The sequence below is a fragment of the Aphis gossypii genome, chromosome 3 (assembly GCF_020184175.1).
Source record: "Aphis gossypii isolate Hap1 chromosome 3, ASM2018417v2, whole genome shotgun sequence".
In the NCBI taxonomy this organism is placed as follows: domain Eukaryota; kingdom Metazoa; phylum Arthropoda; class Insecta; order Hemiptera; family Aphididae; genus Aphis; species Aphis gossypii.
Genome location: NC_065532.1, coordinates 7,225,771 through 7,240,770, shown reverse-complemented (window position 1 = coordinate 7,240,770; position 15,000 = coordinate 7,225,771). Strand labels below are relative to the sequence as shown.

Sequence of the window (15,000 nt, the reverse complement as noted above, 5' to 3'; positions counted from 1 at the left end):
CCTGCGTACATGGATATATATAAATATATTATATATTTACTTATTTAAGTACTTATTAATACTATTATGTATAGTTATATCTTATAGTCGCTATATATACATAATTCAAACAACAATAATAGGTATATATATTGTACAGTGTACACAATGACATTTGGCTGTTTACAGATAAATTTTAGGTATTATATGAATGGTATACGTCTTATACTGATGGAAATGCGTATAATATTATATGCATATTAATTTAGTTTGAGATCGTATGCAATTTGACACAAAATAGATCCCTAGATGTATCATGAAAAGTAAAATACCTGAGTTACAGTTCATGATTTATGTGCAGATAATAGTTAAAACTTAAAAATAAATTTTAAAAACCATAGCTATATATACCTATATATATATTATAACAGAAACTAAATTTTATGTTTTGATAAATGACTTAAAAATCGACTTATTGTTTTTGTGGTTAAAAAGTATAATAATCGAAATAATATTGTTACACGCAGTTACAAAAGTTTTCACTGCCATGAAAAATTATTCCAAATATAGGTACACTATATATACATAAACACTATTTAGCATTATGCAGTTGTCAACAATATGTGTTTGTTTAAAAGTTATATATATATATATACATAAGTATATACGCAGAAAAACTTTAAACGTATAGGGTACCTATGTATGTAATAATAATATATAGATTTGGTTTACATAATATCGCGTTTTTAGAAAATTATATAGACGTAATTTTGTTCGAATTCGCTTTGAAGTCTCGCTTATAGTATGCGCTTACACTTTTTCTATTTTGTTCATATTATGATTTAAATATAATATATATTATTATGACATGTATGAAGTAAAACCACTTGTTTGATATTTCATTACGTTTTCTATGCATATATAGGTGAATGTATGTGTAGACGTTATACAGTAACACATTTACATGCAGAAAAGTTATCCATGTATAATATCAATCGAATTTATTATATATGTATATTAATTTGAAATATTCTGTAAAATAAAATATTTTTTTAACATTGGAAAAAGAAAAAGAGGAAATTACTGAAAGCCACCGACTTAAAAAAAATTCTCATAGGTATACCAGCTATAACCTATATTATACCATTGAGTTGGTAATAATATATAAAATAAATGTAAATCGACGTCCGCAATATAATAAACAATAAGAGCAAAGTACCTAATTAAAACAAAAAAAAAAAAAAAAAACTCGAAGACAAAAATAAAAAGTTCACTGCGCAGCAATGTACGAATGCCGCGAATTGTATATATATAAAAGTAATACGCAGTATAATTTATTATACGGATTATATTATATTTTTTACGAAGTAGAATCTCATATTTTTATGTATACGTTGGCGCACGTTATACCTACGTATAATATAAAGGTCCTAATAATATATTAATTTATCAGATTGCGAAATTCAAAAGCACATAATCTTATATAAATAATAAAATACGATATTAATTAAGAGCGGCGCGCGGCGTAAAAAGCAGAATCCGACTCGCGGTGCAGAAGACACCCCCGCGGAACGGTCGAGCGGCCCCGCGGAGTCGGCGTGCGAAGGGACGAGGGCGGCCGCCGCGGATGACCGCGCGCGTCGGCGATGAGCGGCGACGATGAGCGCCGTTGATGAGCGGCGGAGGCTCCGACGACGACGGCGAACACCGCCGCCGCGGTGGTGGGGAATCGTCGATCGCAGCTGGCAGGGTGCCGGCCCCGCCCACGATCTCCGGAACCGGCCCCGCCCCCCAGTCACCGACGCGCACACACACGCACGCCGCGGCCGTGCACGACGACGGTGTCGAAGGAAGCGCGTGCGTGCGCATCTCGGTGCACCGCCGCCGCCCGACCCATCCCACCCCGCCGCGCGCCGTCCGCCACCGCCGGCGCAAACCCCGGGGACAGCTTCGGCGTCGTCGATCTCGTGGCCCGGCCGCCTCGGCAGTCAACAGTCCGATCGCGACGATCCGGTTCGCGGTCTGGTGAACGCTGCGCCGCTCATCATTCGTGTCCTCGTCGTCGCATAGTCGTCACGGACGGTCGATCCGCTGTTAAACACATATTATTATTTTAATATATCATCCGATTATCATATCGTTTTTTTATTATTATCATTTATTATTTTTTTTTTTTTTTACGCGACGACGGTATGTGTTTTAACGACCCGTCGTAATTATTATCGTTTACTTATATTGACATTGCGCGCACTATAATATTGTTATTTTAATAGATTCTATTAATTTTTCACGTACTTGATCTACGTGTTCTATTTATCGTCGACGTAGGTATTAGACGTACGCATACGATATTTTTTTAAAAGTCGAACACGCCGATTCGATTTAGTTCGGAAATCTGCTGCTGCTGCTGCGGTTATTTCGTACAAACGATTTTTCCGATCGCTCGTACGCCCTCGATATCCGCCACAACACGCACTATCTCCTCGGATCGGACGCGAGTTGTTATATTGTTTTTTCGTTTTGGGTGACTTCCAAAGTTTATCGACTGCAGACTCTTGGAGCCAGCATTCGTGTATGACTCGACGTCCCCCCACACCTTCAACGTCGACATGAGTAGAGGTGAGTCTATATTGTTATTATAATAGTATATTACATACGGTCATATATTAATATCTGCGATTGAATTCTGTATAATAATATTTTCTTCATTATTGTGTACTTGACTGCAAAGCAGTACATCGATGTACCTACCTATTGTTAGATACATGGCTTGTATTGTGTACCTTAAAATATATAAATAACATTTGTCGTCTTTATTTTCGACAAAATACTATTATATATAGGTTGGTATCGATTTGTTATTATTTCTAATTAGTAATAATTATTACTCATCAGTTATTTTATATACTTACTACTTGTTGATTTCGTTATTGATTATTTTAATAGTGTTATATACTTATATGTATATATATATATATATATATATAGACCTAATTGTTGTTATTATTCAATTAGTTAAGCTAATAAAATATTATATAGACGTAATAGCGAACATCATTAATGTTAAATTTAAAATTTAAATGTTAAAATTAAACATATTATATTATGTTTGTATACAAATGAAACGTATCTATATTATGGTTATCACTTATTAATATTGCTCATAGTATCTTATTAAGTGAGTATTCAAAGCTCGTATATTATCTAGGTCCGTTAGTGACACTCCATAGAATCTAATATTATATTTTAGGTTTCTTTCATAATATTATGAATTATCAATGTAAACCAAATATTTGTATGGTCATTTCGTACGAAGAATTGTATGATAAATGTCTAAACAGACAATTAGGGTTTCTAAAATAATAACATTTATATTTGTATAGCCCGTATAGACAGACCTGCTGCAGACGACCCATGTTCAGGTATTTTGTATTGTATTGGACATATTAACCATATTATTGCACTTCCGGTGCACTAAAATTATTATATACCTAGTATTATGATCATCACTGTAATTTTCTGTTGTACTATAATGTCACAACGTAAAATTACACTTAGATTCATCTGAATCTTAAACATGCAATTTAACTGAATATTAATTAGTCATCAAATCTATGTTCAATTGTCTACAGATACCGTATAAAACTATAAAGTACATTAGTATGTAATCTTTATAAATATTATAGATAGGTCTTAATTTTTATAATGATAGCTAGATAGTAAAATATGAAGGAATTAAGAATTATTAAGTCCCATAAACAATATTCATATCTACATAGTTAAAAAAATTAAGATCACATGTATTTGTACAAAAAAATTATTTATAATAATAATTTTATTGAATAGGATATCATACACTCATACCCGACTTTGTTTATTTAAAGGTAAAGAAATATTTTCTGCCCTACGTATGTTTTTTTTATATTCTTATTTAAGTAAACACGATTATTTAAAAATATTACTTTATTATTTTGTAAATCGTATTTAGAAAAAGTTTTGCAAGTATATATTATAATACTGGCCTCACATTGTTATATTATAAGATATTATAAAAAACTCAAATACCTAATATATACTGATATTCGTCGTGTGAAAAATTTCTTCTGAATATATAGGTATATCCATGGATCAAATTTTACGTTAAACCCTATAAATAACGCGTGTTGGTATATGTGATACATATTGTAGTAAAAAAAAAAAAAAAAATAATACATAATATAATGCTTGACAATTCGTTTTACCGCTTACTTACTTATATTTTTGGGGAGTATAATATCTCTACACCGTGAAACCTCGATACGTATATGTCTCAATAATATAATACTCCCCTAGCACATGCGATTTATACATACGATTGCGACGGTTCTTATGAACTGAACAGGTTTGCATGAGACAATTTCACGTACGTATACCACAAACATGGTCCCCTCGTGCGTAACGGACGCGGACCGTAAAGATCCGTCAAAATATTGAAAACACCAATTCATGGGAGACGATAGGAAAATATAAAAATCAACACTTTAAAAATAATTACCCCACGTAAAAGCCACGGGGGAGCAAAGTTCAAACGTGCGCTTTAAAAACGTCAAAATTTCATTAAAACATCGCAACGTATATATAGTGATAATTTAAAATAAGTAATAACGCATTTTCGATTCAACAATCAATTCCCCTCGTTTATGTCTATTATAGTATGGTATCTATCATTGATTTTATAGTAAACTATTATAAAATCAATGATATAATAGGTATCATGTACCTACTATGCACATAATTATTATAGTATGATCGGCATTCATGCGCTTTTTCCGCACACTTATAATGATTGTATATCTTACTCATCATTTATAACACGCGTTTCGAATTGAATGTCATCCCATTCGTTAATTTATAATAATTGATCCATTTAATGACATTAGCTTTTGTTTACGCACAAAAATCATTATACACGTAACATACTAATGTATTACATTTTTAAATTGAGTTATAAACTTATGACATATAAATATTATCATACTCGATAATATAATATGCCCGTTGTTTTTTTCGTCTATTATAATGTTTATAATATGTATTATATTATGTATAGTATCATATAAAATATAAAATTATAGATAGAAACGTATATTATGTCTATTATATTATATTATTTATATTATATAGATACATATTTAAATTTGAAAATATTCACATTATATGTAATATGTATAGCATGTAAGTCGTGTGTTTCCGAAAAACTTAGAATCGTTGATAACGAATGCGAATAGACTTGATGTGTTGCGACATCGCGCGTGTTTATATTGCTATTTGACAAAAATAAAATTACGAGTTTTAGGCGTTGAGGTTTATATTATTATAATAATAATAATACTCTTTTAAGTCTTAATATAGGTGCAGTGAGTTGACGGATTGCCACATTGAGTAAATCTATAGAATCGTTATAGTGTTTAATATTTATTATTTTTATACTATCATTAATAATTATTAACGTGAATACTTTACCGGTGATCAAAGGAATAATAATAGGTAAATTTCCTCATATCGATTCGATTACTTAGAAATAACCACGATAACGTTTGTACGATCGATTACTATACAATTTAAATTATAAATGCGTATTTTTCCAAAGTATTTCCATTCATCGTGTTACTTGGTTCCCATTGAACACTCGTTTCGCGTACTGCTATTATACACGAACATTTATTTGTATATATATATATATAATACAATATAATAACAATATAATATTACCGTATGACCGTATATTAAACGAGCTATAACGCCATTAACGAGCCTGACTTTTTTATTATTATACGTAACCTAGTTGTCGTTACGATAATAATCACTGTAATTATATAGTTATCGGGACAATGCGATATTTATGTGTTCATTTTTTATGTATACTGGTAGGTATGTATGTATAATGTACGTTTGGATACGATGTATAATACGTAGCGTGTTCAGCATCTTTAAGTTCGCGGTAATGTTGTGATTCTGTTGATTCCGATAAATGTAAACAATTTTGATAACTCATATCGTAATTTAGTCATCGAATGCGTCACAAAATCGTAATAAAGTTAAAAAAAAAATAACAAATGTTGTTTCACGCAACGCGGTTTGTGAGGATTTGTAATTATATTATTTCCAAACCTCAAAAGCTTTTTTATTCAATATTATACTACATACGTATAGTATGATATAGTAAAAAATACAATCGTTTATATTAATATTATACATCTTTATAACCTAATATAGAACGTAAATAAGTTTTCATGTGCAGCCTATCCGATATAATGTACAAAACAAAATACGTCGCAAAATGCTGTACAACTAATATAATATATTTAATTTGTTTGATTATTATTATAAGTAACTTTTATTACGTTTATGTAAACATATAATAAATTATTTATATGATTACATAATAGATGGCTAATTATTTTTACGAGTAAATTATTTTATTTGTTGATTAAATTTCTTCTCAAGTATGTAAAAGTCGTGTATTAGGTATATATATCTTACATTTGTTGAAAAACACTTAACTTATTATTGCTGGTTCTTAATGCAGTATTTATTTATTTTTTTTTTGTCTTGACTGGACCTCAAAGCTGCCGAGTGCTCGGGTAGTGATAAGAAAGAAATCCTACACGATTAGACAGGAGACAGACGGTGTTTGCCTCTTTTAATCTCGACCGGTGTCCAAACATCATGTCTCTGAGGGGATTTGGCTGTAAAAAAAAAATAAAAACAAAAACAAAACAATATCCCTTACTTCGACCTTGTGGTACAATCTTTGAAACCGCAAAAGAGTGTTATTAAACAATGTCGTCAACGAGTTGTTGATCCCAGGGTAATAAATCGGCGCGGGGATGATTTGTTCAAATATTTGTACTGTCGACCTTGTATGTGCGATACAGAAAACCCCAAGATAGAGATTGCCTGTCATTTATGATGTCTTATATGACGTCAAGATCCAACTATGAGCTGCATGTGCTCAACGACTGTATTGCGTCCATAGAAAAAACGGTCAAATAATAATATAAAATGTAATTTATATTCGGATAATATGATAGAGATGTCTGAACTAAAGTAATATTAATATATAATATACCTAAATGTATATAATTTTCTTAAAATTATAGGTAGGTACATATTTTGTTATTAAAAAGTTTTCATGACCTTAAACAATTATCGTTTATATTTCGCTCTTACAGTATAAAATAATATTGCATTACAATTTTTAATATATCGTATACATTACATTATAATATTCACCTTCACGTTTTATATACAAGTACACTACCAGCTTTAATGCGTCCCTCGATGTTTGTCACGTGCACACTATGAAATTCAACGGCTTTCATATATGTATTATACGTCACTAACATTGTTGTACGCATTTATAGATGAATAGTGTGTGTATAGAAACGTGTTTGGAGGTAATTATTGTGATTTTTTTTCGTAAAAACTCCCTCAAACGCTCTTTATAATATTATCGGGTATATGAATTAAGTTGTAATTATACTATACACATATTGTATAAATAATACAACATAATGTGGTTTGATGTCAGGTTTATCGGTGTAATATTTTTTTTAATCATTCGAAAATTACACGTTTCATAGTTTCTTTGTAAAAACACGCATATTTCTCGAGAACATATACCTATATACTTTAATTGAATCCCATTAAAATATCGGTTAACGCAGAGTTTGCCAACGGTTAATGTAAATTTCGTAAATTCGCAGAATTTTCCAGAAATACAATACTCGCAAGTGCATATAGAATTATTTATTAATAGGTATACTATTCGATCGATAAATCTATTAATAAGACTACGATGTTTACTGTTTTGATATTCGATCTGCCGCGGTATCAGAGTTATATATTATGTAAAACAATAATACAAGGGTATATAATTTTATATATTATATAAAATGTACATATTATACTACGAGTGTAAAGATTGAATTTTTAATTAATACCTTTGATGTATATTTGTTATTTTATAGAAAAATGTTTTAAAAATCAAAAATATAAATTGAGTTAAATGGGCTTTAAATTGTTTAATGTTTTATGTTTCATTTAAATATTATTACTATCGATTACTCTATAAGCTACACATAATATAATTATATTATTATAGGACATTATTTAGAAAAATAAAACTGTATACATTTCGAGATAAAATTCAAAAGATAAAAAGTCAATTATTACGTCATATTTAAAATCGAAAAATCCATAAATGGATTGAGATGTAAGAAATTAAAAGTCAAAGGTACTTTTATAGTTATATCATAATTATACTCGTAAAAAGTTTTAGTTTAATTTTATATCACTTCTGTTATTAGGGCCACTTTGTGAGTATGAGTATAATATACGTATGTTTATTGAAGGAGATTATAACGAAACTCTTACCTACTGTTTTCGCAGGCAGTAGCGACGATGGAGGTGGCGGCGGTGGTGACACAGACGCCGGTCGGAGCGACGACGAACGTTCGTTGTCCAGCGACAGCAGCGGTGGCGGCGACGTCGTCGTCGGCGACGGTTGCCGGAGTCGTAGCAGCAGTGCAAATAGCAACAACAACAACGGAAAAAAAGACACAATCGCCGCTATCGATGAGGGCGTTGGCGTCATCGGCTCTGGTTTGAACAGCAGTTTCAGCTTTTTTGAGCTTCCGGCCAACGCAGCCGCCATGCCGTACAACTTGGAATTGCGGAACGCGGGTGCGGGTGGCGTGTGGACCAAGACCCAGCTTTCCAAAGGCGTAAAGTATGGACCGTTCCTGGGCAAATGGGGCCCGAAGCCGGTGGACTTGCGGTTCGCCTGGGAGGTAAGTGACGAGCAAACTATATATATACCTATAGGAGAAAAAAAGTAAAAACTGTTGTAAAAAATCGTTTCTTTCACGTCAGCTCGTTGTTGTCGGTAACCGTATATTATTATTATACTCGTAATTTCGGTTTCCCCTTTATATTTTTCTTCTTCTTCTTATCCTCCTCTCACGCGCGCGCGCCAGCCTAAACCTATATAGGTATATGTGTAGGTAAATAACAGTAAACACCATCGAGCGAGACGAGAGGGAATGCGATGTATTATATATATATATCACTGTTGAAGCAGTGCGATAAATGTTGTGAAAAAAAAATATGCTAGATCTCGGAAACGCGCGCCGCCAACGGAAACTATCGCCGCGGCTCGGGCACACACAAAAGGTGCCAACCTACAAAAAAGAAACGTCACACTCTGACAGTTGTCGGAGGGACGAATCGACGGATATAATATAATGTCGGCGAGGTGTCGGATGACCCCGCAGGGGATCTCCGCGAGATTAGCTTCACATCACATTCACACATATAAACGTATAACCGATATAATATATATACACGTGAATATAATATGTGTGTACGCGTATAATAAGATACGTGCGAACACCTCGCCGAGATGACTATATATATAAGCCGTGTATAGGCCGCCCCCGTTTGCCGTTCACCCCGACTCGGTGATCGCGCGCGCCCGTGTAAAAGAGAGAGTTTAAGCATAAAACCTCCGATTGTTGTCGGTTCGATCCCTTTTCAATAACATACTAGTCGCGTTTTACCGCCGCTGGCTATGAAGCGATCTATATTTTCCGCGCAGGTATAACCGATATATAGTATATAATTTACACGCATAACGATAGATAAAATATATCATCTAGAAATGTTTCTACGAGTATCTTGTATTTTGGTCGTTAAATATACGCGATACTTATTATCGTGTTATGTGTATATTAGCTTCGCTTCTCGTCCGCGACATTCAAAACTATACAACTTGTAATAAGTACCCGTCTATAATTATTTATTTTTCGAGTTTATGTAAATCCAAAGCACTAGTATACAGTCCAAAATCATATTTCACAATCATATTATTACGGTTCAAAAATCGAAATATGCTGTCGGCAGGGTGCAAACGCTGTACGCATGTGTACGATGAGACACCCCGTACAGATTATTATATGTATAAACGAGGTGGTATACACACGAGTTGTATATGTATATTGTCATTGTGCAAATTTTCGACGAGCACTCGCCTCGTTTTTGGTTCATTAAAATTTGTCTGCCCGGTCGACCGGAAAATTCGTCGCCACCTATTTATTATATTCGTCGGTGGCTTGTATGCGTGCAGCGCTTATAACACATATTATTATTATCACCGCCACAGCGCATTGAGCCGCACGGATAATGCGCGTCGTACGCTTGTATACATTATGTATAATATTCCGTATAGTAGATATCTATCCATACATATATAGTATACACACACAATATATTCACATTATACAGCCACGCACACACACAATCCGACCGCCTAATGTCCGCGAACTCATTGTCCCCACGGCCGAGGTGTGAACTGATCGAATTTTATGGTCGGTATCATCTGCCCCCGGCGGGCGGTCCGGGCTCATACCGAAGTCCGCGACGAGGACGACTACTGCGACTATATTATATCATATATATATATATATATTTATAATATATACACTGGCACACTACGCTTATTATATTCTGCCCGGGCGCGCATCGATAATAATAATATAATATTATATATTATATGGTGAAATCCCCGCGATAATCTATGTTATTGTGCGGCGGCGTTCGTTCGGATGCAGGAATGTCGAGAGATAATTTCTTGACGCGATTTTCAGCGTACCTCCACATATGGGCCGTATGGGTTGTTCCGAGGTATGCTCACGTCGCTGCAGCAGTATACATAACGCGGCATTATAATATAATATGTATACGCGTATAGGTATATTCTCACACAATCGCACCTGTTTATACACGCGCATGCATTTATGTGTGCATACGACAACGACGAGACTAGACGCTAAACCGCCGCCCCGGAGAGTAAACCTACCCGAGTATTCCTTTCCACCGCGCCGCCGCCCAATCAACCCCCTTCACCACAACCCGACGACATATCATACGACGACGGCGCTCGTGGATAACGACACAACTCTTCAATAATAATAATAATAACTGCGTATGTGTCGTATACTTGGTTACGGGTACTTACGTTATTATCACACATTTCACCGCCCCCCCCCTCGAATACCCGACGTGTATACGGTCCACGACGCTAAGTAGAACGCCGAAAACGCGTTGTTATCGCGTCACGCGCACGAACGCGGATCTTACGCACGCTCGCTTGGTTGCTTACTCGACTTAACAGGTATAAATGGTTGGTTTACCGTAGACAGGTCGTTAGGTGTACATTTTGTGTTGTGTATTATATAATAATATACGAGTTAGGCACAGACAACCGCGCTCGTTTATCGCTAAATCGAGTGTCGAGCGGACAACCGAACACGGTTCAACAAAATATGACAATGCGCTTTCATCCTTTTATTATTGTATCCTTGAATATATACTGAAATATATATACACCTATAATCTTTCATCTCTTTTCGTTCTTTACGCGTATTTATTACACCTTAAAATCATATTATTTCGATCGTCTGCCTAGCTGTAAGTACTCGTACTTGATACGAGTGCGTTACATATGTGATATAATAATGCTGCACATTTTAAAAAATGTGTTTAAAACTAAAAACACAGATTATAGGTCGTGTTACTGTGTAAAACGTTAACACCCTTCGCCGTTCAGACGATTTGTGTGTATTATTAATCATTATTCATTACGCTTTTCAAATCGTTGTTCAATTCTTACATATTTATATTTGTTATTAGTTATTATTTTTATTGCAGCTCAAAGTCAAGATGAGTGTAGTCGGTGTTTTTTTACTCTGCTGTGGTGTAAATATAATATTTTACAGCGTTCGTTTTCAAGTGGCACACTCGTTTGCAAGCAAAAACTGTCGAGCACATATACATATTATTGTACCCTCTTTCGTTTCACACTCGACGGGGTGTATCGTTCCAAATAAATGTATTTTTAGATTAGTTAATATTCACAAATACCACTGTTTGAATGTATTTATAACATGTGTTAATATTATATCGCTAAATGTTATTTTATCGAGAAATGAAACATGTGTATTGATGAAATTAGTGTAGGTATTACTGAAACTAAGTATTATACTAGGTGTATAGTAGTGTAAGTCTTCCGGTATCGCAGTGGTGGGTAGAGAAAATCTGTTTTCCGGACAAAGATGACGGGGGCGGTTTTATACTCTATATATACACTCACAATTTAAAATTTGTTTGTTTTTCAATGCTTATGGGTACAATAATATAATATTGTGTACAAACGATGATGATGACGACGTCGGAGAAAATGCAGCAGCAGCGCGACGTATAGTCGGAGGGTAGGCGGTGGGTTTGTCGGGGTATGTGTGCGCCCTGCTCGCTCGCGCTCGTGCGCGTTATGCACGCAGCAATAATGGTTTTTCATCAATCAAAGTATACAGTATAATATTATACTCGGCGGCGGATATTGCCTCAGCGTCATCTGTTATCAGCATTCACACATCTGTAAAAACTATTCGGAGCGTGATGTTATCCGCGGGCCCGGAATGATTTCGTGAAAAATCGGCGTGTATATATATGCGTCTGTGTGTGTTACATGTACGTGTACAGGCGTTATTTATTAAAATCGCGAGGGTTTTTACCATTTGTGGAGGCGACGTGGCACCATTCATCTCAATCATTTCCGCGGAGGAATTCACGCGCGCGGAGGCTGTTGCGTCGTTGCTGATTTGTCAGTTAAACGTAACGGAAAATTCTCGCTGTGGCGGCGGTAGCGTCGATTTGGCTAAGGTTTTTTCTCCTCTTCCGCCGAATGCATCCATCTACCCCGCCCTCACCTTCTCCCACAATCCCTCTCCGCGCAGAGTAACTGGAAGAAAATATTGTTTTAATAATATCCAATCTGTGCGTTTGCGAAAATCCTAACGATAGTCCCCGCAGTATACATATATTTATAGTTTTGCTGGTCATGATGTGTATTATTGTATAGTATATATACGTTATTTTTTTCATGCTTTGCGATCAATACCTATACCCGCTGTAGAGAAAATCAGATATTGATGTATAATGTATTAAAATATCAAAAACTTTAAAGATTTTTGGATGTAATTTGCATCTAGGTACTATATATGCGGATTTATCGAATTCGGCGAACAATCGATTTCTGTTCGAACGATAAAAATGTTTGGCGTTTGATGTTTTTGACTATGGTTTTTCATTTTGGTAGTTTGTCGTTTTTTGTGTGTATATATATATACTTTGCCTGCTTTTTATTCTCTGTTGTTATTATTTTTATAATATATTTTACCATTAAACGATTTATACATAAGTAAGGGTTATGTGGAAAATTCGAGCGAAATGTTGACTGCAGGCTGTTTGAAACTGACCGCAAGTATATAAAATAATATCGCGTTTTCCTTATGGAAGTTGAGGTCGGTATAATAGTATATAACCACGCCTTCGTAACCGCACGCGAAACGAAAGATCCGGGGCTAGCGTTTGGCTAATTGGACAAGACCCGCCAACCAAGCTCCGCCTTTTCAAACTTCACCGGAGCGGAAAAACGATTCGTTTTCCGTCTCGAGTGGTCTTGTAGAAGAGAGTAGAAGTCGGTTGTTTTTTTCTGTTTGCTCGTGATCTGACGACCGGAAAAACAGTTCAAGCTGACGTGCAGTGAGAGAGCAAGAAATTCGGGGTTGGTTGATAATTCGAGTGTCTCATACCATGTGCTGGAGTCCCCCTCTCCAATCAGAGTCCTTATTATATATTTAATTTTTTTTTTTGCATAATAAATCGCGAACAGTAAAAAAATATACCTATACATAATATTATACTGTACCTTCTAAGAAAACAGGTAAAAACCGTCGTCGTTGTCGTATTCAAATTATTATATTTATAATTTTTTTCCCGACCGTATTCGCGAACTGCAGATGTATTGAAATTGTATGCAAAACGTCAAGTGTTCACTAAACCGTGACTTTGTGCCAAATCAAAAAAAAAGACGTTGAACTGTCAAGATTTTTATAAGGGGTGGTTTTATTTTATTTTTTGCTCACAAATAGCCGTTTCGCGCACGGACCGTTATCTGTACATTACGATTACATTATGATATAACTTATAAGATTATACGTTCCCCTCGTGGACGTATGAAACAGAAAAAATAACACTGTACGTGTTTATCATGTTGCCAATTATACAAGCGAAGGGCTGAAAGACAAAAGCGAGGGAATTACATATTATTATACATATATTGTGTCCCTATCCTAAACAACTATACAGCACGTGACACCCTCGGGCCGATGTACAAATTAAACTCCACTTTTCCATTTATTATTTACGATCGAACGTCGTCTTCGAAATATTGCGAGTGTTTTTTTTCTTTTTTTTTGTTCTTCGAAAAACTTTTGTTTATTTTTTTTTTTATTAATTCCCTCGACAGTACGATATTTGCGCACCGCACGCGCTGAACTGAATCTACTGTGATGTATATAATATTATATAGGATATGCATAAAAAGTTTTTAGTAAGGAACTCATAAGTATAATAATAATAATGCTAGTGATTGTTGTCGTAACCGACCACGTCAAGCTCGTCGCATGTGCCCACTGCATGTTTGACGTATATTGTTAAGCTGGGAAACGATTCCGAAGACGTATTATATATACCTACGCTATATACAGCAATAATAACGAAAATGATAATGTTATAGTAATGGTAGTGAAGATAATTGGCGTACCAATATGATTATAAAACTTATTTCTATACAATAACAATAAAAAGAGGTACTTATACCCCTACGTTTTTTACTGCAAAACGTACACGAGAAACTTTGATATCACGCACATAGTGGGAATAATTAATAATCATTAACATATGTATAAATATGTAATATATGACTTGGGATGGCCGGGCATTGTTTCGCCTTTGTACGTCTTTTGTCGGCGTCTAGTTTTTGTTAAGAAAACCCGCAACAGTTTACCGGAGTTTGATTTATTACGGGGTCCCCGTCGATTTTCCGCCCTTCGCACGCACGTTCTCGGAATTATTTAA

General features: G+C 34.8%; 1 protein-coding gene across 2 annotated transcripts in view; it reads left to right on the top strand.

Annotated features, from left to right (window-relative positions):
• LOC114130638 (histone-lysine N-methyltransferase PRDM16-like) overlaps positions 1–15,000 on the top strand; it is a 98,851-nt gene that overhangs the window by 64,928 nt on the left and 18,923 nt on the right. The window contains exons 1-2 of one of the 2 annotated variants that reach the window (XM_050203139.1): positions 1,953–2,598; positions 8,413–8,813. In XM_050203139.1, the coding sequence (XP_050059096.1) occupies positions 2,589–2,598; positions 8,413–8,813 (411 nt within the window). In that variant the 5' untranslated portion in view covers positions 1,953–2,588. Of the gene's footprint in view, positions 1–1,952; positions 2,599–8,412; positions 8,814–15,000 lie in introns of those variants that run through there. The other variant, XM_050203138.1, reaches the window with a different exon arrangement.